The sequence below is a fragment of the Lissotriton helveticus genome, chromosome 8 (assembly GCF_964261635.1).
Source record: "Lissotriton helveticus chromosome 8, aLisHel1.1, whole genome shotgun sequence".
Classification (NCBI taxonomy): Eukaryota; Metazoa; Chordata; class Amphibia; order Caudata; family Salamandridae; genus Lissotriton; species Lissotriton helveticus.
Window position 1 is genome coordinate 1325133680 of NC_136069.1, and position 25353 is coordinate 1325159032.

A 25353-nucleotide genomic window follows, 5' to 3' on the forward strand; every position below is an offset into this window, starting at 1 on the left:
AGTCCCTGACATGTTAATAATATACAAGTGATCAATGGTAGAGGCTCTATCAGGATCCCCATCATTAAATTTGAGAAGAGTGTCATGTAGCACTAGGAGAGTACACATCCCAGTTCTTAACATTCTAACAGATTTTTCACTGACAACTTTGTTGCCAGTAAGGAATCTCTATAAAATATTACGTGAGACATAGGGTGGTAATGACTTCACATAACAATCTCTGTGGTTTATGTTTTTAAAAGGGAATACACTAGTTGACATTAACTTATGAACATGACAGGTTGTTTCTTATCCAAAAAGATTCAACTAGTGTGAGTTTCAGGCAATAGGAAATGGGCTGTTAAATGCTCGCTCTCCCAAACAAGTATTACACATCCAATCCCCTTAATATTAGAGAAAGCCTTCTTCCCTTTAAAGAATACCTGACAAGACTAATGCAGAGCACTACTGGATGCTGATGACAGAAAGGAACAACAGGCCCACCTTAAAAAGAGAAAACAAGTATTGATGGGCTGGAGCAGGTAAGTTTAACATGTGTTTTGTAAATTAACTTGAACCAAGCACTCACCTACAATCATGCTTTGTACACCATATTTTTAATACGTTTTAGAGAATCTATAAAGATTCAGTGAACCTACTTATAAGTAAAATGTAATGCCGGGGTCAGTTTGTATGCCTTTAAGAATTTCTAAGTTCTATATTAGCACTGAAGAAACACTGGACTACTGACGATTCTGCAATGACAGCATTGTTGTCTTCAATCAGGTTCAGTGGGAATGAGATGGGACTTAACACCAGTTTTTATCCTGCCTGCTGAAGGATTTCCATATGCACACTAATGGAACCGCTCTTATGCCACCTTCTTCCTAACCACCTTCATCCACCCATGTACTTCGCCTAAACCTTCCCCTTACTTCTCCTATATCCGGCCTTCTTATTAACACTTCCCCATCTCCTATCCTAATTGTGCTCATTGTTTATCCTCTAAGCCCTCTCCTTTCTTCAGCCACTTCTATTTTGGCCTGCTTACCCTCCCTGTTGGCTTTGTACTGATGGCGCGAGATTACCAGTTTGGCTTACCCATATCATATTATACTCACCTGGGCCCATAAACATACATCCAATGAGCCAGTAATCTATTTTTGCCTCTTCCGATCGGGAATTATTTACCACATATACCTGTATACCATAACTTACCAATTCCTTGTCACTGCAATTTTAAGTTAATTAGGGGATTGGATCAGGAAATTAGAATAATAGGTATAACTAAAAAAAATCCTTTTGTTTTTATGGAATGGCCACAGACTCTGGAAAGTTTTAAAACCTTTATCTATGCAATATTTTGTGAGTCAAATACCAATACATACTAATCATCAGTTTCTCAAAAATAAGAATAATGATCAAAGCAAAAATCTTTAGAGACTTAGTTAAATTTCTAGACATTGGTACATGGGAAGGGTGAAGAAGGGAAGACAGTACAAGGATATGCCACACAGATTTATATTTACCTAGAATGGTGCGAGGATCAACCCAGGCCAAGCGCTGGAAAGAAAGGGTTCCCGACTAGACAGGAGCCAAAAAGTCAAGACAGGTGCAGGTCAGGTAACCTCTTCTAAGTGCAACACCAGCGTTACACACCTCTCTGATGCTACTCTCGGACCCCACTGGGTGGATCGATTTTTCTCCTTCAGCAAATTCCTGATTCTTCTGTCAGAGTGCTCGACCAGCCCTCTGCTCTCAAATCTCCTTCAGCATACATTGGGTCAGTGACAGGTCTGTGACAAGTCGAACAACTGACTGAGCCTACCTTAGTTATACCAATTTCCTGGTATGTACGACCCCCCAAAGTTTCAATATTCGTGTATTCCCTTCATTTGATTGGATAGTGGGACTGGGAGAGGTCATGACACCATACTAGTATGAAGTCATTTTCGTTGACTTAATTGGTCTATGTTCCCTCCCCTTACTTGGTTTCCCATGCTTTAATATTCCCACCCGCATTTCATTGAATCATAAACGATGTATTCAAAATTGACACTTCTTCTTTCCTTCTTCAGGTCAAAAGGTGAAGTTCTCAAGCACATCTCTAGTTAGACAGTCTTTTGGCTGCAGTTCAATGCCATCTCCATGAAGTTCAGAGTGTTGAATGCGCCTGCGTTCCCCACGACAAAATGGTGCTTTCAGTCACCCTCCAGGCCCAAATATGAACTAATAATAAAGTAAAGGAAGAACATGTTAGAATATGAAAATAAATGAATGCACTGTATACCACTTATTCCTACTCTAATCCCAATAATTTATTTAATCTATTGCATTAGCAGTTAATCAAAACACAGGAGGTTTAGGCACTACTGCGCAGCTGCAAAGAATTCCCACCAAAAGCAAAAGACGTCACGCTACGTAGATGCAGTTGACGCATCCGCAGAAGAGTTCCCGCATTTCCAGCAGCCATTTTAATACACATAAATTGTTAGTAAAGCACATTTAAAAGCTTCCCCTAGATACAGAAATGTCGGGTTGTGCATTATAAATACTCACAAAACATGTTGGTTAACTTTTTACACGTTATTTCGAGAGGTTTGAGTCCAAGCAAGTTTCTTTACGCATGAAATCTTGCTCCATCAGTACCTGTACCTCCGAAGCAACTACTTGTCTTCAGAATGTGCTTCCTGGAAAGAATTGATATCCAGAGAAGATGAACAAAACCATTGTGTGTACCTCTTTCAAATTTGAAAAGTGCAAACTTCAAGTCACTGGTGATATTTGCAGTTGACTTTTACATACGTTTTTGACCAAGCTGAGAAAGACAGGCTTAGTAATCAAGTGAAGTCTGGGAATTCTACAAAATAACTAGTTATCCTTTCCTTCTTTTTATTCTGTTCATATTTAAATGACACATATGTTGCCATCGAATGGCCGCACCGCTGCAGCTGAGTTTGGTTTGCAGGATTGCACCATAAAGTAAAGACTTAGATGGTTTGTGAGTTGTAGTAAGTAATAGGCATTTTGAGGATAATTGATTTTTTTGTTGTAGATGATTAGATGTGTTTTACATTTTTTATTGCATACAGAGGTCTAGTGAAGGTGTTTTTGTTGTAACTGGGTACTTTGGACTGTGCATTGCCTCGCAAGAAGGTGTGGGATGCAACTGGAGGTATTGAGTGGTGTCGTGAAGCACTGATAGTCACCTGCTGGCTTCACTGGATTGTGATTGTTGGATGTTATGAGTGTTTGTTTAAGCATGTTATGTTGTATTATGATGTGTAAAAAGGGTGTGGGTGAATACTTTTCTGGTACACTTTAAATCCATCTACATTATATGTCTCCACATCGATGTGTGAGGGGTTCTATAAAATAAGTTCAATTGAGCATTTATATGTATTATTCAATAGTAGGTGCTAATGTGAGTATGTTGACACCCAACTTTATGTCATGTCTGCACTGAGTTGTTTATGCAGAGTTCTCTATAATACATTCTGTAGCAGGTTATGTAATTGTTCAATGCTGTTTGTCCATGACAAATATTTAAGGCATATTAGACGTGTTAGGTGGCAGTGTTTAAATCTGTTCTGATTTATTTCTTCTAATCTGTGACATATCACATGGAAGGATACTTAAAGTTAAACCGACTTAATAACATAAAAAATGTTTTGAATAATAAAAAGGAAAGAAACTACGATGTGGTCAAATATAGACAGAGAAACTGCAAGTAATTTGGGCCTCATTTAGAGTTTGACGGATGACATACTCCGTCGCAAATTTGGCACATGCCTCATCCGCCATATTGCAAGTGCATTATAGCTTATGGCAATAGTAATATGGTGCATATGTTACCTGTCACGTTCTGACAGAGTATTCCACCTGCTAATTTCTAAATAAGGCCCTTTGTTTGATTCACCTAGGTATGATGGCCAATCACAGCTGAGTTTACCACCTTAAATCTGATGCAAATAATCTATGAACTAGAGATCTGGCTTGAACAGAAGAAGAGCATAGGTCTACCTGTGGTTCACTGGAAGAATTTTCATCTGCCTGAAAGAGGTCTGTGTAGAAAATTGTCTCCAGATTTATCTTAACTGTCTTGGACTTGGGGCTCCTCCAAAAGCTAAGGTCTGGCTGACCTACAAGGACATATATGTCCAGGTCCTGTCCAAATGAGTCTGATTACCTGTTGGAACTTTTCTCATGAAGAGGGAGAGAGAAGAGAGTCCCAGAGACATAAGAAGCTATGTTTGTCTGTAAGAAAAACAGTAGACCAGTGGTAATTAGACAATTGCTTCAACCTGCCCTTGTGAAGCTTCTCACATATGTGGGAGGTAAAGAAGGCCAAGTGGACAGAAAAGGTTGGTGCTCCTCATGGATAAATCCTTTTTCATTGTAATATGGATAAAGACAATTGTATTGTTTTTCCAAACGTGAAGCTGCAAAACTAAGTGGAAAATACATTAAGTGGTACCAATAATTTGATATTTCACTTAACACCGTTTCAGCAAATGGAATTTCAGCAAAAGTGAAGTACTGTGGAATGTGGGTTTCACCACAAGCTTGAGTCTTCAAGGAACTCCATCCTAAAAGTCATTCCAATTTTGATAGATGTTCTCTGCTACAGCTCATATTGTGGGGCATGTAGTGAAGATGAACATTGTTCATATGATTAACTATTTTGTATCTGTTTTGCCTTTCTATATTCCTTAATGCATGTTGAAACTAACGAGCAGCCTGGCTAAGAAGGTACAGTGGATGGAAAACCACAGTGGCATTTTCTAAGGATACTACAACTGCTGTGCTCAGAAGGTAGCATGATTTTCCAAGGCTACCAGAACTATCACTTTTCTTTTCTTGCTAGTTATATCTTCAAATGGCTGAGCTGCCTTGAGCAGTGATGATGACAGAATCCTTTCTGTGTTCCTAGGTGAAAACATTGTCACTTGTTCCAACTAAAACTAGAAACACCAAGGGGAATGTAGTTCCCAGCACATCATATACACAATTGTTGGAGAGGTATCTATGAGATACCTTGCATTACACGTAAAACCCTGTATTATGCTTCCCTTTGCCATCTAGCCTACAAACCAGCTATCTCAGGAGGTCAATGTCAGTTTCAAAACTCACAATGTGTCGTTCTATAAATCCCTTCTTTCAAAATCCCAAAACACTAAAATAATCTTGTCTGGTAGTGCCCCTTTGATCCAGAACTTCATTGCTCTGGACTGCAGGACAATATATTTATATGACACATTTAAAATATAATTATAATATCTATTATATTGCAACCGCAGTGATACAAGTGAGCAAAGATTGCTTTTAATTCGTAAAGTCTTTTTTTATTGCCATCGGAAATCTGATTTTAGCAATCTCTTTTGCAGTAATCATTTCATATCTCTGTGTCACTGTCCAACAGACTGCAATTTTTTGTAAAGCACTCGGTCATATATGATCAGATAAAAATTTTTCTTTTAAAAACTTATAACAAGTAAATAAATGATTTAATTGTGCTCTGTCACTTGACATGCAATATGTATCTATTGGCCTGTAACCATAACCTGTTAACTTAAATTCTTTTAAAGCACTCTGTCATTTACTGGGGGTTTAGTTCACTCAATAGAAAACTGTTCATAACAAATAAGGTTAACACATTGCAGCAGTTGGTGGTAAACCTCATTCTGTTTGCATAATCATTCATCAGGAGGAGTCTTGCAGTTAAAATCAAAAGCAACACAAACGTCTGGTAAAAGCTTTCCTGGTAGAATCAAATACATTTCTGGTCTTATTCAAAATGAATATTTGATTACATTTGATCCCCTTCTCCAAGGATTACCTACGGGGAATAGAACCAACTAAGAGTGGCTGTTAGTATAGCAATGTGAAGCAGGGGAGAGAAAATCAACAAATATACTTGGAGGAATTCTTGAAGTGAAGATCATAGCAGTCACATGTTTCGATCTACAGTTTAGTTTGTGATGCATGAAGCCCAGCAGCAAAACTGCCTGTGCTAAGAGCTACCATAAGTAATGAGCAAATTAATGAAGATACATGGACAACCGACTATATAAATATTTTGTAAAAAAACATCTCTGGACTGGAGAACAAGATCTACACAAATGATTCTCAAAGGAATATACGAGGCCCCATTTAGGGTGGTGAACATGAACATGACAAAAATGGGCCTATGCTGAAAATGCCTAAGCTACAGTGGCACCTTTTCTCACATGATACGGTAGTGTCTTAAAGCATATGACTCTGGAAAGATATTACTACCAGCATCAACATCCCTCTTTAATATTTGTCATACAGATTTGAAGACAACCAATATCTGGCAGCCATTCTAAAGCAATCGAGTAGATGGTTCCACAAACGCCCTATAAGAGAGAAGAAATTGTTATTAAGTGGAAGGAATTCCACATCCTGCTTATTCAATTTTAGCACTACTAAGCGGGTCATCTACCTATTCAAGAATAATCTTCACCTATCCAGTAACTAATGGTCATTTGTAATGGAGAGTTATGGTCACTAGGTCTAGAATCTGATCTGTTTTTCACCATCTAATCAATGTTTTTAAACAGCATAGTTTACCCCTGTCTCCTTTTCTTTTGTGTTGGTTTTGTAGAAGGTATCAGCATGTACTTAAATGAGAGGATGGTAGATGTGATCTGCCATATCACAGGTAATGGATTCTCCTGTTTGATAGCTATAGATTAAAGTTATCACAATACGACATTTTCCACCACTGATAGGTTACTGTAATTTTCTCCCACTTATAAAAATATTCACCGAAAAAGTTTACCTTTTTTATACTAAAAAACCAAAATAAATATGCATACTCTGGTTGAAAGGCTGTACAGTAAGATCTATATATTTCTTTGCAGGGCAAGTACATCATTAGTGCTATTCCACCAGTGCTTACTACAAAGATCCATTTCAACCCTGAATTACCAGCTTTGAGAAACCAATTAATCCAACGCCTTCCAATGGGCTCTGTCATTAAAAGCTTTGTGTACTACAAGGAAGCCTTTTGGAGGAAGATGGGTATGTACATTTTGTAAAAATAAACCTCATAATTTTGGATTACCTCAATTAGAAACGTGATAGAACTATTGCTTATTTGTGATATATCTGCACACTTCACGGTATTTTTGCCAAATGTGTAGCTTCCAGGAATCCCTAAATGAAATTTCTGCAAAGGTGGCTTGCTGGGAAAAATATTAAAATTAAGCATGTTTGAAATCCAAACACATTTTGAAAGCTAGAATTTTGTATCTTATGGGATGTAAGGCGGCTCTGACATTTTGTCAATGAGACTACAAAAGTATCTTTTCATGCCTCACTTTTTGGGGTTTTAAGGTGCACAGATCTTAGACACTTTTTCACTTTTATGTGATTATGCAGCAATATTTTTTTTAAGTCATCCAGGCAGAGACCTTCCAGATCACTGGAGTACCTTATACCTCTCCTAAAGTACCTGCAATAGACACTCCATTTGTGTGTATGCCGTTCAAACACGCCACATAGAATGCTTCATAAAAACTAGATGAGAACATACTTCAGGCAAGCAATGCTGCAGGTAGAGATAGACTGCAGTCTGTATTAGTACCTGAATCGTAAGGCTGAATAAGGTTGAATATGTTATCTGCACTGTTGAGTTTTAGTGGCATGTTCAATATATACTCTTATCAGTGGGAGTCAAGACAAGGAGTGGCAATGTCTTTTTTCCACTTCCATAAGGAAGTTCCTCCGAAGAAAGAGATTCTCTACTTTGTTATTATCTAGACCATCTTATCACGAGTCACTGAGTGGAAAGTAGATCTGTGTCTTCCTTGTGCCGACCTGATGAGTTTAGTGTCACTAGCATCATCAGCTTCCATATTCAATTTCGTCAGCTTCCATCTTAAGTTCAGAAACAGTCTCCTGGAAAAGAGTGGATGTGACTTCCTGCAATCTGACGATAAAGTTAAAGTTTTATTTTTGTTCCACAGTCACAATGTTCACACAGAATTTGGACTGCACATCGCTATCTGAAAACATGTGTTCAAAATCACTTCTCAACAAAATAAACACATTTGGACTGAAGAGCTAGACACTCAAACCCACTTCTAAAAATACTATTTTTAACAATACCACTTAAAATCTGCAACGTGCAACTGTTTTACCGGTTATGTAAAAATGTATTTGCTGTTGATAAAGCTGCTTGATCGGGTGACTCTTTTTTAATTTTTATTTAAGCATATTTAAGTTTATCACGACAGAGCATACTGCAAATAATCTAGATCATTATCTGACATGCATAAATCAAATGTGAATGAAATAGAATAAACCACATCAGATAGTTTGCAGTAGAAATAAAAACAGTGTAACTGCAGTGGAAGGTAACAGTCTTCTAACAAAATAAGTTTCAAAGACCTAGATAGGCGTCGCGTAGAGAGGATCAGTGCCAGGTTCATGAACCTGGAAGTGAGTAGCTTCTCCTTGGGTCTGGGGAACAATCCCAGCAGACATACTGTCAGGGACTCAGCTAGCGTTCTGTCTGTAGCCACATTGAAAAGGTGCTAACTGTGCCCCAGTAGGGTGTAAGTGTTGGGCATCCCACACCCTATGATAAACTTCCGCCCCCTCGAGTGGTGATGTTGGCAGGCCATACGGGCCTCCAAAAATATGAGATTGATATGTTACACTCTGTGTAAATAATAATGAATAATGATTTGGGAAGCTGTATCGGGGGAGGGTTGCGAAATAGTATAGGACTCATGGGAGAAAAGTTATTTTTGACAATGCAACCCTTCCCATACCATTACTGACAATGCAATGTCAGCCAGGATTGTACAAAGTGGCGTAGAGAGAAAGGCACCACTCTAACATTGCCCTTTAGTACAGCGGCTTCAGAATTGTAAACACTGATACCCGGAAATCTGAATGTGACTGGTTTCCAACAAAAGGTTTGACCTATTCAGGGTGTCCTGTGACACTGGAACATGAAACAGGTATTTGGCTTGTCACAATTCACGTACAGCCCACAGAGAGTGCCAACGTCTTCAGTGCCTCGTGCGCATCCTTTACATCCAAGCGCTCACCCTGCAAGTATAATAGCAGATCATCTGCGTAAATGGAAACATATTAAGGGAGGCGTTCTATATGCTGTCGTCTGTAGGGTTGTCCCGTGCAAAGCGTGAGGGCCATCGGCTCCATCAGCATGACGAACAGAACTGGGGATAGTGAGCATCCTTGTCGGGTGCCCCTCTCCACCCCACAGTTTTCTGAAGTAACCATGCCTGTTTTAACACATGCCAACAGATCTGTGTAAAGGAGCTGTGTCCAACCAAAGAAACCTCTACCCAATCCCATGCTGGCCATCACTGCATACAGAAAATACCCTCGCAATGAGTCGAAGGCCTTCTCGATATCACAAGGGCCTTCGTGAAATAAATCAAAGTGGCTTGCAACATCTGCATCAGCTAACAGATGTTGGAGACTGTGCTACACTGTGGTATGAAGCCCAGCGGATCAGGGCGAATGAGAACACTGATGTGTGGCAGCAGTCTGGTGACCAAAATTTGCTCAACACCTTGTAGTGAACATTGAGGATGGATAAAGGCCTTTAGGATGCTACCTGGTTGTTGTGGGTTTACTTTAGTTCCATTTGCAATGAAACCTTGTGTTTGTAATGTCACCACAACAGTGCTGGTGGAGTGTTCCGAGGCAGATGGTTAGTCTGCCAGGGACGAAGTGCCTGGATGGTCGTTTGCTGTTCATGCAAGAATTAAACTTCTGAATGCATCCACTTACAACTGTCTCGTGTTGTTAGTCGCAACACTGGTCCTTGGCTTTTCTCTTTTTAAGAGAGGTATGTTGTAAATAAAGAATATTCTGTAGCCAAGTGGTATATAAGTATGTTGCAGATTTATTCCTGAAATAACTGCTTCATATAAATACTGGAAGATGTAAAGTCCAGGTGATGCCTCACCAGGAGCAGCCTCCCTGCTGCTCAGCCTGCTCACTCCAACTGACACTCCCAACCTCACCGGGCACCCATGCATTCCACGACATCATCAATCATCCAACATTCCAGACATCTCCAAGCACACCAACACTCATTCTGCCTGAGCAGTAGGGAAGAGATACATAGGCAAGGGGAAAGGCAAACAGTAGATCATAACACATTCCCCTTCCTAAGGAAACCAAAACACAATAAAAACGATTGAAAGTACATAAGGCAATCAAGATAGAAAATACATTAGATTATAAAAGATGCATGAAAAGACATTTAGCAAATGAATCAAGAAACATAAACGAATGAAATGCATGACAATTCAAAAAGCCAACGAATTCACACATCAAAAATAAAAAAATTGAAGAGTTTCAAGAAAAGCATCAGGCGTTGACAATACTACAATATCCAAGAAACTCATCAAACATTTCAAAGGTAAAGCCAGAGAAGCTTTGTAAGAAGGTGTCTTCTCTAACATAGTCCAAACAGGGAAAAACCTTTCACCCACGCAGGTGACCAACGCACAACAAGGTACACGCAGAGAAGCTTCGTAGGAAGGTGTCTTCTCCATCTCTTAACACAGTTGAAACAGGAAAACCAAACTCCTCTCAAGGTGCACACAGAGAAGCTTCGTAAGAAGGTGTCTTCTCCTACGCAGTCCAAACAGGAAAAACCTTTCCCCCACACAATCCAAACAGTGAGGGGACACACAGAGAAGCTTCATAAGAAGATGTCTTCTCCTATCGCAGTCCAAACAGGAAAAACCTTTCACCCACACAATCCAAACAGTGAGGGAAACCGACAAACTCATGTAAACCAAAAACCACAAATAAGTGATAAACCAAAGGCTAAAGGAAAACACAAAGGGTAAACACTCTAGCCCTGAACTCAGAGTACTACTCAAGTCACAACACATCAACGCACACTAGGATGACCAGAGTGATCAGTGACACTACACACTCACCTCCTGCTTTCTATACAGTAGCAGAAAGACATTAGGCACATCCCTATGACCTCATACCATGTTACCAAAAGGACAACATAAAAAGGAACACACTACCCCCCCACCAAAACAGTGTTGAATAGTAAAAACAAAATCAAAGTCTTTCACTCCGGTGAACGACCTCTCACCCGAAGTCCTCACCCAAATTGAAGTCCTTGTCCATAAGCTCCCTGTAGCTGTAACACAATACAGCGAGTTCTTCCTCCCAGTTGATGTCTCACTATAGAAGGAATAGTAATTAAAGATGTGCTCAGTCTTTCAAAGTACCACACAACTGCAGGCTAGATCCAGTGTTCATGTGCTCGCGTTTACACCACCTTTAATTTGAGGAGTGCCACAATCCCGGTCAATGACGGCGACATTTCAATTGACTTAGAAACGTAGTTGGCAAAAATGTAAACGACACGGTTGGCAGCACGGGAGAAATCATGTTTGAGACAGCTATAACCTAAAATGGCGTCAGGAACAAACTGCAAGACTCCAACATGCAGGTAAGGGTGCACGCGACGGTGTGCACAGTGAGGTTCATTAAATGTTTAAAAATGAGCTGTTCAACTGCCAAGTTGCAGCCAGGGCAGCAAAATCGTCATTTAATTACATCAGTAATGAAAATCGGGAAAAACCATAAAACAAAACACTCACAGTTAGCCAGGAGTCTCTGCATGCCACATAAGTGTGTCGGCTCATCAGAAATTCCAATTTACGAACTTCTGTGGGGTGCGCACTGCTGCAAGACACTTCAACTTCACTGTAGGCAAATTGTGTGTGGAAACACGTTTACTAAACAACATTGGGACGACATACTCTTGACACTGAAGACCACACGTATATCCTTTTCAGCAGTCACACACAAGTTATGTGTCTAATCCCAGATAATGCGTGGGAGCTTGTTAATAGGCGCACAAGTGGGTCATGTACTAAAGCAGCAGCCAATAAACGATAACAGTACACCACGCACTGAAGTTTCACGACACTGCATACTTAACTTCTAGAAGCACTGTAGAAAGTTCACACCTGTCCCACAGAGGATGTAGACAAAGCATGCTGTCAGGGTCTTAACACAGCAGAAGAACACAGAAGGGTGATCAGGCCAGCTGCGTCTCTATGATGCTTGTGGCTGGGAGATGCTCACCGACAAAACACGACAAAACACAGCAGGATATGGCAAAACTCAGTCCCGGCACAGTTCTCAAATAAATTACTGTAATGACAGTCACCAACAGTGTCAATTCACAAATTCCAGGAGGTAGAGCACGGCAGAACAGACACTTCTGTTCACAGGTCACTGGAAAGTCAAACGAAAGTCAAACACCCTGATCTGCAGGCTGTCCTGTTGACAAAGGACACTGGTGGGGCTGACAGAGAGTATCTCTAGTAATCCTTTTCTTGGGAATTATTTTTCTTGAGGTTTCAGTTCATTAGTTTAATTCCTTTGGTTAGTCAATTCCTTAGTTCCAGTAGCAGGGGCAGGGTATTCCTTCAGCAACACACAGGTCCTTTAAAATCGTCGCAAACAGTAGATCATAACAAGGTACTAGCAAGGCCTTCCCATTGTTGGAGGGAGGGATATCAAAGCCTTAGCCATGTTATAAAATTTTGTGAGAATTAATGCAAGGATCTCAAGTTAAATGACATAGACTGCAAAGGGTAGCCCATCTGAGCCAGGCATTTTGGCCCCCAAACCTCCTGAATTGTAATCTCGCCATCTAAGAGTTAGTCACTGCCCCCAGCAACCGAGGTTTTCCAGCGGCTATGATGTAATGGGTGGCTTTCGGATCCACACTATCCTGTTTGACATTAAGGCGAGAGTAATATGGCAAGGAAATCATACATTGACATCAAACTAAGTATATACTGGGCAACCATCTCCCCAGTGCATCCTGAGTATTTGAGAGCTGCTTCTTTTAGGGTTTGCCAGCCAAGCCAAACACCTCCCAGGTTTGTTGCATCTGTTATGCACCTTTCTGATATAGGCCTGGTAGTCCCTCAAGCGGTAGTCCATTTCGTCCCTCAAGCGATCCGAAGGGCCATGGGCACCCATCTGGGGCAGCTGCAGGTAGAATAGGAGGTCCTGTTGGTGCGTGATGTCAGCAAGTTGCTGAGTCCAGACCCCTACCAGTTTGGCAATACAGTGTTCACTCATCATCGTCTTAAGCGCCACCCATTCTACAGGGGGTAGGAGGCTGTGCCCTCATTCTCAGTAAAGGTAGGCATGAATTCTGCCCTCCGGGGAAGATTTAAAGACTGGGTCATCCTGGGCCGCTGTATTTAATTTCTAGGCAGGGCTGTGCGGTAAACTCCCATCCTATGCAACCGTCAGCTGCATTGGATTGTGATCCGAATTTGTTTTTGCCAAATATTCCACTTGAGACGCTTGATCATGAATTCCCATAGCACAACAGAATGTGTCAAGCCAAGCTGGCAAGTTGTGCATGCCAGAGTAGTAGGAGTGTGTAGCGCCTATAGGATGAGGAACCCACAAGGAGTCAATAAGACCCCACTCTGAAATCTAGTGGCAGAAAAAGTGAGCACATAGTAAATCGGAGGCAAGGAGGGGAATATGATCTATCTAAGGGAACCTCCGTATGCAATTGAACACCCCCCCCCCCCAATGAGTTTCGGGCAGTGTAACATTATGAAGATATGTGGTGCCACGGCGCCAGGTAAGGTTGGTTGATCAGTGTTCAGGTCATAAATGTTGAGGGCTATATCCATATCCTTACCATTCAGTTTGCCCATGAGCGCAATGTAACGGCCCTCTAGATCTATGACTACAGTGTGGAGCAAAAACTGTGTCCCTGGTAATATCCAAATGAGGACGTCTCTGGCAAATGTTGAGTAGGTAGTGGAATATACTTTTCCCCACCAGTGCTTCTGCAGTGCTATCCCTTCTGCTCTGGTCAGGTGCATATCCTTTAGAAAGACTATGTGGACTATGCGTCTTTTGAGAAATTATTGGACCCTATATCTCTTACTTGGGGAGTTAAGGCCTTGCACATTCCAAGTAATTGCATGCAATAGGGAAGGTATGTCAGCTAGTGGGCACCAAGAGGGCAACATTCAGAGAACGACTAGACAACAACGTCCACAACAGCAAGGAACTCTTCAGCATCGTCAAAGAGTTCTCCAACCCCAACGCCGGCAACAACGACATCAAACCCTCACAAGACCTCTGCGACTCACTCGCCTCGTTCTTCCACCGCAAGATCATCGACATCCACAACAGCTTCGGCACACAGACCACGCACCCAACCACCGAACCAGCGCCCCCCACCACCACCCTCTGCACCTGGACCCCGATCAGCACCGAAGACACCACCTGCATGATGAACACCATCCACTCCGGCTCCCCAACCGACCCCTGCCCTCACCACATCTTCAACAAGGCCGACTCCACCATCGCACCCAAACTCCGGGACATCATCAACATCTCCTTCGCAACCGCCACCTTCCTGGAGAGCTGGAAACATGCCGAGCTCAGCGCCCTCCTGAAGAAACCCACCGCGGACCCCACGGACCTCAAGAACTTCCGGCCTATCTCGCTCCTCCCTTTTCCTGCCAAAGTCATCGAGAAGACCGTCAACAAACAACTCGCCACCTTCCTCGAGACAAACGGTTCCCTCGACCCCTCGCAGTCCGGCTTCCGAGCAAACCACAGCACCGAGACTGCCCTCATCGCAGCTACCGACGACATCAGATCCCTACTCAACAACAGGGAAACAGCTGCCCTCATCCTCCTGGATCTATCAGCAGCATTCGACACCGTATGCCACCGCACACTAGTACTACAAAAGGGGATGATGGACGGAGCGTTTGAGCAAATCAAACACTCACCCCCAGTCAACTGATCTGGGTTTAATCCATCATCATTCTTTAGCTCACTCAGACACCCCAGTTCAGACATGGCCATATACAAATCAGTCTGACCCTGTGCCTTATGGGAACAGTCCAGCCCGAACTGCCAAGCCATGTCTTCCCTGGACCGGAAACAAGCATCCTGGGACCGGTTTCGGATTCATAATCCTCATCAGCCAGGCTATCTTGAATCCAGTGGTCAAGTGAGCAAGGGACTCACGTCTGAGCATACCCTGCCACACTTAGGGCGAACAAAGCGATACAAAAGGGGATGATGTACGGAGCGTTTGAGCAAATCAAACACTCACCCCCAGTCAACTGATCTGGGTTTAATCCATCACCATTCTTTAGCTCACTCAGCCACCCCAGTTCAGACATGGCCATATGCAAATCAGTCTGACCCTGTGCCTTATGGGAACAGTCCAGCCCGAACTGCCAAGCCATGTCTTCCCTGGACCGGAAACAAGCATCCTGGGACCGGTTTCGGATTCATAATCCTCATCAGCCAGGCTATCTTGAATCCAGTGGCCAAGTGAGCAAGGGACTCACGTCTGAGCATACCCTGCCACACTTAGGGCGAACAAAGCGATACAAAAGGGGATGATGGACGGAGCGTTTGAGCAAATCAAACACTCACCCCCAGTCAACTGATCTGGGTTTAATCCATCACCATTCTTTAGCTCACTCAGCCACCCCAGTTCAGACATGGCCATATGCAAATCAGTCTGACCCTGTGCCTTATGGGAACAGTCCAGCCCGAACTGCCAAGCCATGTCTTCCCTGGACCGGAAACAAGCATCCTGGGACCGGTTTCGGATTCATAATCCTCATCAGCCAGGCTATCTTGAATCCAGTGGCCAAGTGAGCAAGGGACTCACGTCTGAGCATACCCTGCCACACTTAGGGCGAACAAAGCGATACAAAAGGGGATGATGGACTGAGCGTTTCAGCAAATCAAACACTCACCCCCAGTCAACTGATCTGGGTTTAATCCATCACCATTCTTTAGCTCACTCAGCCACCCCAGTTCAGACATGGCCATATGCAAATCAGTCTGACCCTGTGCCTTATGGGAACAGTCCAGCCCGAACTGCCAAGCCATGTCTTCCCTGGACCAGAAACAAGCATCCTGGGACCGGTTTCGGATTCAAAATCCTCATCAGCCAGGCTATCTTGAATCCAGTGGCCAAGTGAGCAAGGGACTCACGTCTAAGCATACCCTGCCACACTTAGGGTGAACAAAGCGATACAAAAGTGGATGATGGACGGAGCGTTTGAGCAAATCAAACACTCACCCCCAGTCAACTGATCTGGGTTTAATCCATCACCATTCTTTAGCTCACTCAGCCACCCCAGTTCAGACATGGCCATATGCAAATCAGTCTCACCCTGTGCCTTATGGGAACAGTCCAGCCCGAACTGCCAAGCCATGTCTTCCCTGGACCGGAAACAAGCATCCTGGGACCGGTTTCGGATTCATAATCCTCATCAGCCAGGCTATCTTGAATCCAGTGGCCAAGTGAGCAAGGGACTCACGTCTGAGCATACCCTGCCACACTTAGGGTGAACAAAGCGATACAAAAGGGGATGATGGACGGAGCGTTTGAGCAAATCAAACACTCACCCCCAGTCAACTGATCTGGGTTTAATCCATCACCATTCTTTAGCTCACTCAGCCACCCCAGTTCAGACATGGCCATATGCAAATCAGTCTGACCCTGTGCCTTATGGGAACAGTCCAGCCCGAACTGCCAAGCCATGTCTTCCCTGGACCGGAAACAAGCATCCTGGGACCGGTTTCGGATTCATAATCCTCATCAGCCAGGCTATCTTGAATCCAGTGGCCAAGTGAGCAAGGGACTCACGTCTGAGCATACCCTGCCACACTTAGGGCGAACAAAGCGATACAAAAGGGGATGATGGACTGAGCGTTTCAGCAAATCAAACACTCACCCCCAGTCAACTGATCTGGGTTTAATCGATCACCATTCTTTAGCTCACTCAGCCACCCCAGTTCAGACATGGCCATATGCAAATCAGTCTGACCCTGTGCCTTATGGGAACAGTCCAGCCCAAACTGCCAAGCCATGTCTTCCCTGGACCAGAAACAAGCATCCTGGGACCGGTTTCGGATTCATAATCCTCATCAGCCAGGCTATCTTGAATCCAGTGGCCAAGTGAGCAAGGGACTCACGTCTAAGCATACCCTGCCACACGTAGGGTGAACAAAGCGATACAAAAGTGGATGATGGACGGAGCGTTTGAGCAAATCAAACACTCACCCCCAGTCAACTGATCTGGGTTTAATCCATCACCATTTTTGAGCTCACTCAACCACCCCAGTTCAGACATGGCCATATGCAAATCAGTCTGACCCTGTGCCTTATGGGAACAGTCCAGCCCGAACTCCCAAGCCATGTCTTCCCTGGACCGGAAACAAGCATCCTGGGACCGGTTTCGGATTCATAATCCTCATCAGCCAGTCTATCTTGAATCCAGTGGCCAAGTGAGCAAGGGACTCACGTCTGAGCATACCCTGCCACACTTAGGGCGAACAAAGCGATACAAAAGGGGATGATGGACGGAGCGTTTGAGCAAATCAAACACTCACCCCCAGTCAACTGATCTGGGTTTAATCCATCACCATTCTTTAGCTCACTCAGCCACCCCAGTTCAGACATGGCCATATGCAAATCAGTCTGACCCTGTGCCTTATGGGAACAGTCCAGCCCGAACTGCCAAGCCATGTCTTCCCTGGACCGGAAACAAGCATCCTGGGACCGGTTTCGGATTCATAATCCTTATCAGCCAGGCTATCTTGAATCCAGTGGCTAAGTGAGCAAGGGACTCACGTCTGAGCATACCCTGCCACACTTAGGGCGAACAAAGCGATACAAAAGGGGATGATGGACGGAGTGTTTCAGCAAATCAAACACTCACCCCCAGTCAACTGATCTGGGTTTAATCCATCACCATTCTTTAGCTCACTCAGCCACCCCAGTTCAGACATGGCCATATGCAAATCAGTCTGACCCTGTGCCTTATGGGAACAGTCCAGCCCGAACTGCCAAGCCATGTCTTCCCTGGACCGGAAACAAGCATCCTGGGACCGGTTTCGGATTCATAATCCTCATCAGCCAGGCTATCTTGAATCCAGTGGCCAAGTGAGCAAGAGACTCACGTCTAAGCATACCCTGCCACACTTAGGGCGAACAAAGCGATACAAAAGGGGATGATGGACAGAGCGTTTGAGCAAATCAAACACTCACCCCCAGTAAACTGATCTGGGTTTAATCCATCACCATTCTTTAGCTCACTCAGCCACCCCAGATCTGTTGACTGGGTGTGAGTGTTTGATTGGTTCAGATGCTCCGTCCATCACCACCCCCTTCTGTACCACCGAACACTAGTACAGCGCCTCAGCAACACCGGAATCCAAGGGAAGGCCCTGGAGTGGATCACCTCATTTTTCTCCGGAAGAACCCAGAGAGTCCGCCTCCCCCCCTTCCGATCCGCGGCCTCCGAAGTCATCTGCGGCATACCTCAAGGATCCTCGCTCAGCCCCACCCTCTTCCACGTCTACATGAGCCCCCTCGCAGCCATCGCACGCCAACACAACCTAAACATCATCTCCTACGCGGACGACACCCAGCTGATCCTCTCCCTCACCAACGACCCTCCCACCGCCAGAGCCAGCTTCCAGGAAGGAATGAAAGACGTCGAGGAGTGGATGAAGCTCAGCCGTCTGAAACTGAACTCAGACAAGACGGAAGTTCTCATCCTGGGATCATCCCCCTCCGCCTGGGACGACTCCTGGTGGCCCCCTGCTCTGGGCACCGCCCCCAAGCCCACGGACCACGCACGCAACCTGGGCTTCATCCTGGACTCCTCCCTAACAATGACCAAACAAGTCAACGCCGTCTCGTCATCATGCTTCAACACCCTGCGCATGCTCGGAAAGATCTTCCGGTGGATCCCCACCGAGACCAGGAAGACGGTCACCCAGGCCCACGTCACCAGCCGACTGGACTATGGGAACGCCCTCTACGCTGGGACCACAGCCAAACTACAGAAAAGACTCCAGCGCATACAGAACGCTTCTGCTCGACTCATCCTGGACATTCCACGTCACAGCCACATCTCTGCCCACCTGAGAGACCTGCACTGGCTCCCCATCAGCAAGAGGATCACGTTCAGACTCCTCACCCACGCACACAAGGCTCTCCACGACATGGGACCAAAGTACCTCAACAACCGCCTCACATTCTAAACACCCACCCGCCAGCTCTGTTCCGCCAGCCTCGCCCTCGCGACCATCCCACGAATTCGCAAAGCTACCGCCGGAGGAAGACCCTTCTCCTACCTGGCGGCCAAAATGTGGATCTCCCTCCCCACCCACCTACGGCTGACCCAGCACCATCTCTCCTTCAGGAAACAACTCAAGACCTGGCTATTCGAACAGTAGCGGATTCCTCCCCCCCAGCGCCTTGAGACCCTAGCGGGTGAGTAGCGCACTATACAAATTTACTTGATTGATTGATTGATCGGGTATTTAACCTAGTGATGTGTGAATGAGACCCTCTAGTAGCATCCTGCACACTCAGCCGTATAGGCTGTAACTCAAGCTGAGAACCTTCCCACTGGCCAGTCAAAGCAAGAAGTGCCTACCAATGGCTAAAAAAGAAAAGCACGCCCCAACAAAAAGCCACCAGGACAATCTGAGGCTGACGTGATCACACCTTAAGGTGGTTTGGATAGGAGCCATTTCTCAAAGGTAAGTGGAGGGAGAAGAGAAACACCTGCTAAAGAGTTCAAACCCATTCCCCCAGCCTAACCCAACATACTGTATAATGTATAAGGATCTAAAGCTGCCTGGATCATATAAACATGGAGAACCCATTATAGCACCGCTTCCCACAAGCATCATATAATTCCATCTGCTGTTCTGAGTGTGACCTTAGGGAGCAGAACTCTGTAGTCCGAGCCCCGAACACTCTCAGTGCCTGACCCAGAGTCTTCACCCGAGGATGCTCTGCTCTCCACATTTCCAACAATGGAAACCAGCATAGCAGCCATTGCCAGCGCCTGAACCCTTCCATCTCAGGCCTGCTTTTGGGTAGGGCGGATACCCCTCCACCTCTGTGAACCTGTTTGTGTCTCTCTCATAGCCACCCAGTTGCGGGGTAGCCACTGAAGGGGGGAAAGAGAGTCATAGATGTTGATCCAGGCCCAGGCCTCAGTAGGCCTGGGCCTGGATACCCCTGCACCTCTGTGAACCTGTTTGTGTCTCTCTCATAGCCACCCAGTTGCGGGGTAGCCACTGAAGGGGGGTAAGAGAGTCATAGATGTTGATCCAGGCCCAGGCCTCAGTAGGATTATCAAAAATATGGATTTGCCATCAATCTGCACTCATAATTTGGTGGGAAACGATGGTGCATAAGTGATGGAAAGGTCATTTAAGCACTTTTTCACCGCAGTGAATGAAGCTCTGAATGTCTGTATAGTGGCTGTATTGGCAGGCACGATGGACACTTTTGCATTCTCAACCAAAAATGACCCTGAATTACGGGCTTGTTGCAGTAGTTAGTCACAGTCCTAGAAGTGCAGTACGCAGACCACCACAGGGCACAGTGGGGCGCCAGGTGCAGGGGAATAAGCCAGTACCTGGGGCACTCTTTCAAGGGCAAATCATTTGAACAGTCCCCCGAAGGGCAGAACCTCCTACAACCGATCCTCAAGAAAGGCGACCATAGATCTTCCCTCTGTGTTCTCTGGTAAACCAATAAGTCTAATGTTATTGCGCCTGATCTGCCCTCCTGGTCCTGCATTCTATGCTTTAAGATCCTGACATGCTCAGCCATCATGGAGAGCATATAGCTATGTTCCTTTGTGGTAGGCATCAGTTCAGAAACAGCAGTTTCTACACTGTGTACTCTATTAGCCATTTTCTGTCATCCCTCAGCAGGCCAAAATCCACAACCAAGGAGTCCATTTTGTATTGCAGGGCCTCACTTGTAGAGTCTATCGCAGCCTGATAGGCGCCCAGTTTATCGCCAGATGCTGAAGTCGGTCCAGGAACTGCAGAGGAGGAAGGAGGGCACATCCCCACCACCAACGGGGGCGCAGGGGAATCCTCTTGAGTCATATGTGTGTGCCACATAATGCGGTAGTGACATGCTCAGTAAAGGGGGCATGCCGGTGAGGCGAAGCATGGGCAAAGCAGGTGGTGGAGTGATATCTTTGAGAGCTGTCACACCCCAAGTTCAGCACCCCGAGTCTGTACCCACTGAGCAGGAGGCAGTCATGACAATAAAAGTACCAGTGATAGAAGGGAATGGGGTACGCGATTCCAAAAATATTGGTATAAAAATACATAACAAGTCTGGCCACCATTCGATGTTTCAACGGGTCCAACTCAGGTGAGGTGAGTGGGGGTTCATATTCACCTACACTTCCCTCAGTGGTACGCGCTGCTCTCTCCTCTGGCACTCCAACACTTTTGTGACCTGTGTAGTGCAGTAGAAGAGAGAGGAGGGGTGCCCCTCACAGCTGCCCCCCCAGCCCCAGTTCAAGCACCAAAAACAGGCCAGACTAAGGTGCCCAAGTCCTGAGAAATGCAGCTCGCAGTGCTGCTCAAAGAGGAGAAGCGGCCCCTTCCGGGTGCCTACGCAGCCTAGGCAGGGCGCAGCAGGGGAGGGGCTCCATCCTACCGCTAAAGACCCCTCTTGCACTCCCGTCACTGCAGCAGCAGTGTACTAATGAAACTCTTATTTTATTGACAGGTGTGTTATATTTTAAAGCAGCGAGGAAACATTTTAGAGTACACTCATTTAAGTTCATGAACAGTACAAAAGCATGTTTGTCCATTCTATCATTCTATTTCTAGCCTAGGTATAACTTTCGACTGTAAAAGCATTAGCCACCTAAATATTCAGCCTATTGTCAGTACTTGTGACAAAGTAGTTCAGACGTGTCATTCACATGCGTTTGCTTTCTTCTACCTATGTAAATCTAACCTTTCATTTTTAGATCTGGCGTACCAATTCCTTTTGATATTAGGAAAATTATATCTATAATATTCTTAATTACAGGTACTTTCAGCCAACCCTCTTCATCCATTGGTCGGTTGTTGTGTCATTCACATTTTTCTTCTGTCCACTACAGAATTATGGCATGGGGCAATGCGGCAGCCAGCATTAGCTGTTGGATAAGATTACTGTGAGCGACCACAGTCTAGCCTGTCACAAAGAGCCAAGGACTACAATGGCAATGTGTACTTTTTAAAAAAACAAATATTTGTTTTACTTTTTCCCCAATGTGTTTTTTTAATGTTAGCAAGAACTTGCCAGTTCCCACAATTTATTTATTTATTAAAAAAAGGTAAAACAAAGCAATCATCGGCAAAGCCAAAGTACTGTCAGCCAGACTGATTGCCTCTGCCAATGCTTGTGTAAAATGCAAGTGTAGTTTTGAAGTTATATGTCCTTGTTTACTGCTTTGTTATGTGCATTGTCTTACAAGCTGACTTAAGGTGCTGTTCTCGCAAGATATCCCGTATGATTTCTGTTTTTCTCTATTCCCTTTTCTGTTTTGTACGTGCATTTTGATTTACAGTCTATCCACACCTGTTGCCTTATCAGAAAAATAACACTATTGTATGCATGTTATCCTACAATGCAATCTTACAGTACAGTTGCAGGTTCCATTTGTATTGTTGATACCGCCACTTGCTATTCCAGAGTACGAGAAGTGTATCAAATTGCTGTCAATGTAGATTGCTTTACTGATTTCAATAAAGTGTTTACAAAAAAAAAAAATGTTTTGTTTATACAAAAGGTGCTTGGATGACAGGAACATCCTCACTTACCAGCATATGTTATGAGTAACATCATTATCAAACATATGCCAACAATTCCATTCCAATAAAACTGTATTAAGCTAGGTTCTCAGAGCCAGCATTCAAAGCCCTGTGCCAATGGGGGCGAAAATGTAATTAATCTGCAAAGAAGCCCGATGTGGCGCCCGAAGCCTGAAGTAAAAACAATGGCACAGAGTGGAGATCAAGAGGTTACAAACAATCCAAAGGAAAAGCAAACCACCATAGGCAAATACAGCAGGTCTGGCTTGTTTACTGGCGAACATGCAATCTCACAAACATGACCACATTATTCATTCTATTATACTCTCACACACACTATAATGTCACATGTTACTGTCATGCACAATACTGGTATACACACAAACACCCACAAGTGTGGTGGTGGTAGCTGTGGTAGATGTGGTAATGATGGTAGCAATGGTCATTGCAGTGGTTTGGTGATGGTGGTAGTAGTGGAGATGGTGGGGTGATGGTGGAGGGAGTAGAGATGTTAGCGGTTTGAATGGGAGCAGTGATGGTGATGGTAGTATTGTTGGATATGGTGATAGTTGTGATGGTGGTAGTAATGGCATGGCTGGTGATGCTCTTGATTGTGGTGGGTATTTTCGTAGTAATGATGGCGTTAGTGGTAATAAGGGTGATGGTAGTGGTATGGATGGGATAGGAACAGTAGTCATAGCTGTGAGGATGGATATAGTGAAGGAGGTAATGATGGGATAGTATTGATGGTGATGGTGAAGATGGTAGTGATGGTGGTGGAGGATATTACTGATAATTATCGGTGGTAGTGTTGGTGGTAGTGGTCATGCTAATGGTGATAACAGATGTGTGAATGACAATGCTTGCTATGCTGTAGAGCTGGACTGAGTGGGACTACTTAACCCAAGACCAGCATAGCAGCCGGTGCTATTGGACACAAAAGAAGAATGCTGTCAGAGCTCAGAAAGGAACAGCAGGAAGTACTGTGGGTAGAATGGATGGGTGGCATAGCCAGGGTTTGAAATTGTTGGAGATGCTGCAGGACTGAAACAAGGCGCTTTTAGGGGCATGTGCAGGCCCATGTTGGAATGGGTCTATCTAGGAATGCCTGAAATGGAGGATTGGAATAAGGTGTTTTAGAGGTTTGTGTATGTTCCCATTCACTCCATGTCACGAGGGCATGGTTGCCAGATACACCAGCTCTGGTTTATCATTCAGACAGGTGTCGTGATGCTGCCCACCCAGAAATACTGCCATAGCATGGTGTGAAAACAAGTGCAGCATCGCCTGACTATCTAAAACGAATGTGTGTTGTGCATAAGAAAGACACCAACAACTCCCCTAAGTCTTATTCAAAATTGGGTAAGATTTTAGATATGCTTGTGAAGCTTGGCATGATATCATCATTTTGTGTCACCCATTTTTTTTTTGAAAGTGCCACATAACAAGGAAGGCTTATTCGTGCTGAATTTGTCTCACGAAGACATATTTTCTACTTGAACCAATCTCCTGCTGGTATTTCGTGAGAATGTTTTCAGAGTGACGTGCGTGCCGTCGTGGAAAAAGTCATGTGAGATATCCGCATATCACATTTCGGCAAATAAGTATAAATTATTTCGTTTTTATAATGGAATTTCATGAACATTTGCCAAAATTACAGGAGAAAGAAAAGAAGAAGAAGCATTCCAGGCGGGAAAAAGCACCCATATGGTCACAAGTCAGAATATAGTTTATTCTGATTTAAATCATAATTTATTCCCACAATCCGCGAAGGTCGTGTATGAAAAAAAAAAGAGTCCTGGTTTACAATTAAAAGTATAACATTCTAATTGTTTATGTCACAAAACTGTTGCTCCTGCTGGTTTGTCAGTATGGAACTTGCTGCAATGGCTTTTGTTATTGGCTATTTATAAACAGTTGGGATACATCCAGAGACAGCAGGCGCAAACAGATTACTTTGATTTCGAGGAGGCGTGTGGCATTTATTGCCTCACCCTCTGATTCTCTGCCCACAGTTCCCCTACTTTTTCCCTCCCACTTCGACCACTACCTGTGCAGGTAGTGCAGGCTTTCACCTGAAAAACCTTTTCTTTCAATACGTATTCGGTTGTAAAGCATCATCTTTTATGCTTTGTAAGAACACTTGGAGAGGCAGATCATCTTGAATGCGAGATGTGTTTTGGTGTGTATTGTCGCCACACGCCAGCATTTCAGACTTTCATTCTCATAAATAAAAGCTTCACTGGTATTTGAAAATGTGATATTTCAAGGAGCGATTGGCAGGTAAGGCCAGTAGCACCACAAAAACGAATTAAAAAAAGCACCATTGCTCACTAATCAGATATGGACTCTCGAGTCAAGGGCATGTTTCAGACCTACAAGGGAAACCCCAGCTGCTGTCGCTGGCAGCAAAATACGTATAATGCATTTATAATGTACCAATTGTGTCCCGTTTAACAAAAAATATCTGCATTTTAGGTGTGGAAAAGCACCTATATGGTTGCCAATCCGAATAAAAACAATTATTTTTCTGTGTATTAACTGTAGGAAATGAGGTTACTTGTGGGGGGTGATACACTATAAAAGCTGCAACCACAATTCTTGCCAGGGTGAAACACAAGCAAACCCAAAATTAGCCTTTGCCTAACCCTCTGGTAG

General features: G+C 44.3%; 1 protein-coding gene across 1 annotated transcript in view; it reads left to right on the forward strand.

Annotated features, from left to right (window-relative positions):
* LOC144773341 (amine oxidase [flavin-containing] A-like) overlaps window positions 1-25353 on the forward strand; it is a 667192-nt gene that overhangs the window by 562437 nt on the left and 79402 nt on the right. The window contains exon 8 of the mRNA XM_078658306.1: window positions 6867-7026. Coding sequence (XP_078514432.1) covers window positions 6867-7026 — 160 coding nt within the window. The remainder of the gene's footprint in view (window positions 1-6866; window positions 7027-25353) is intronic.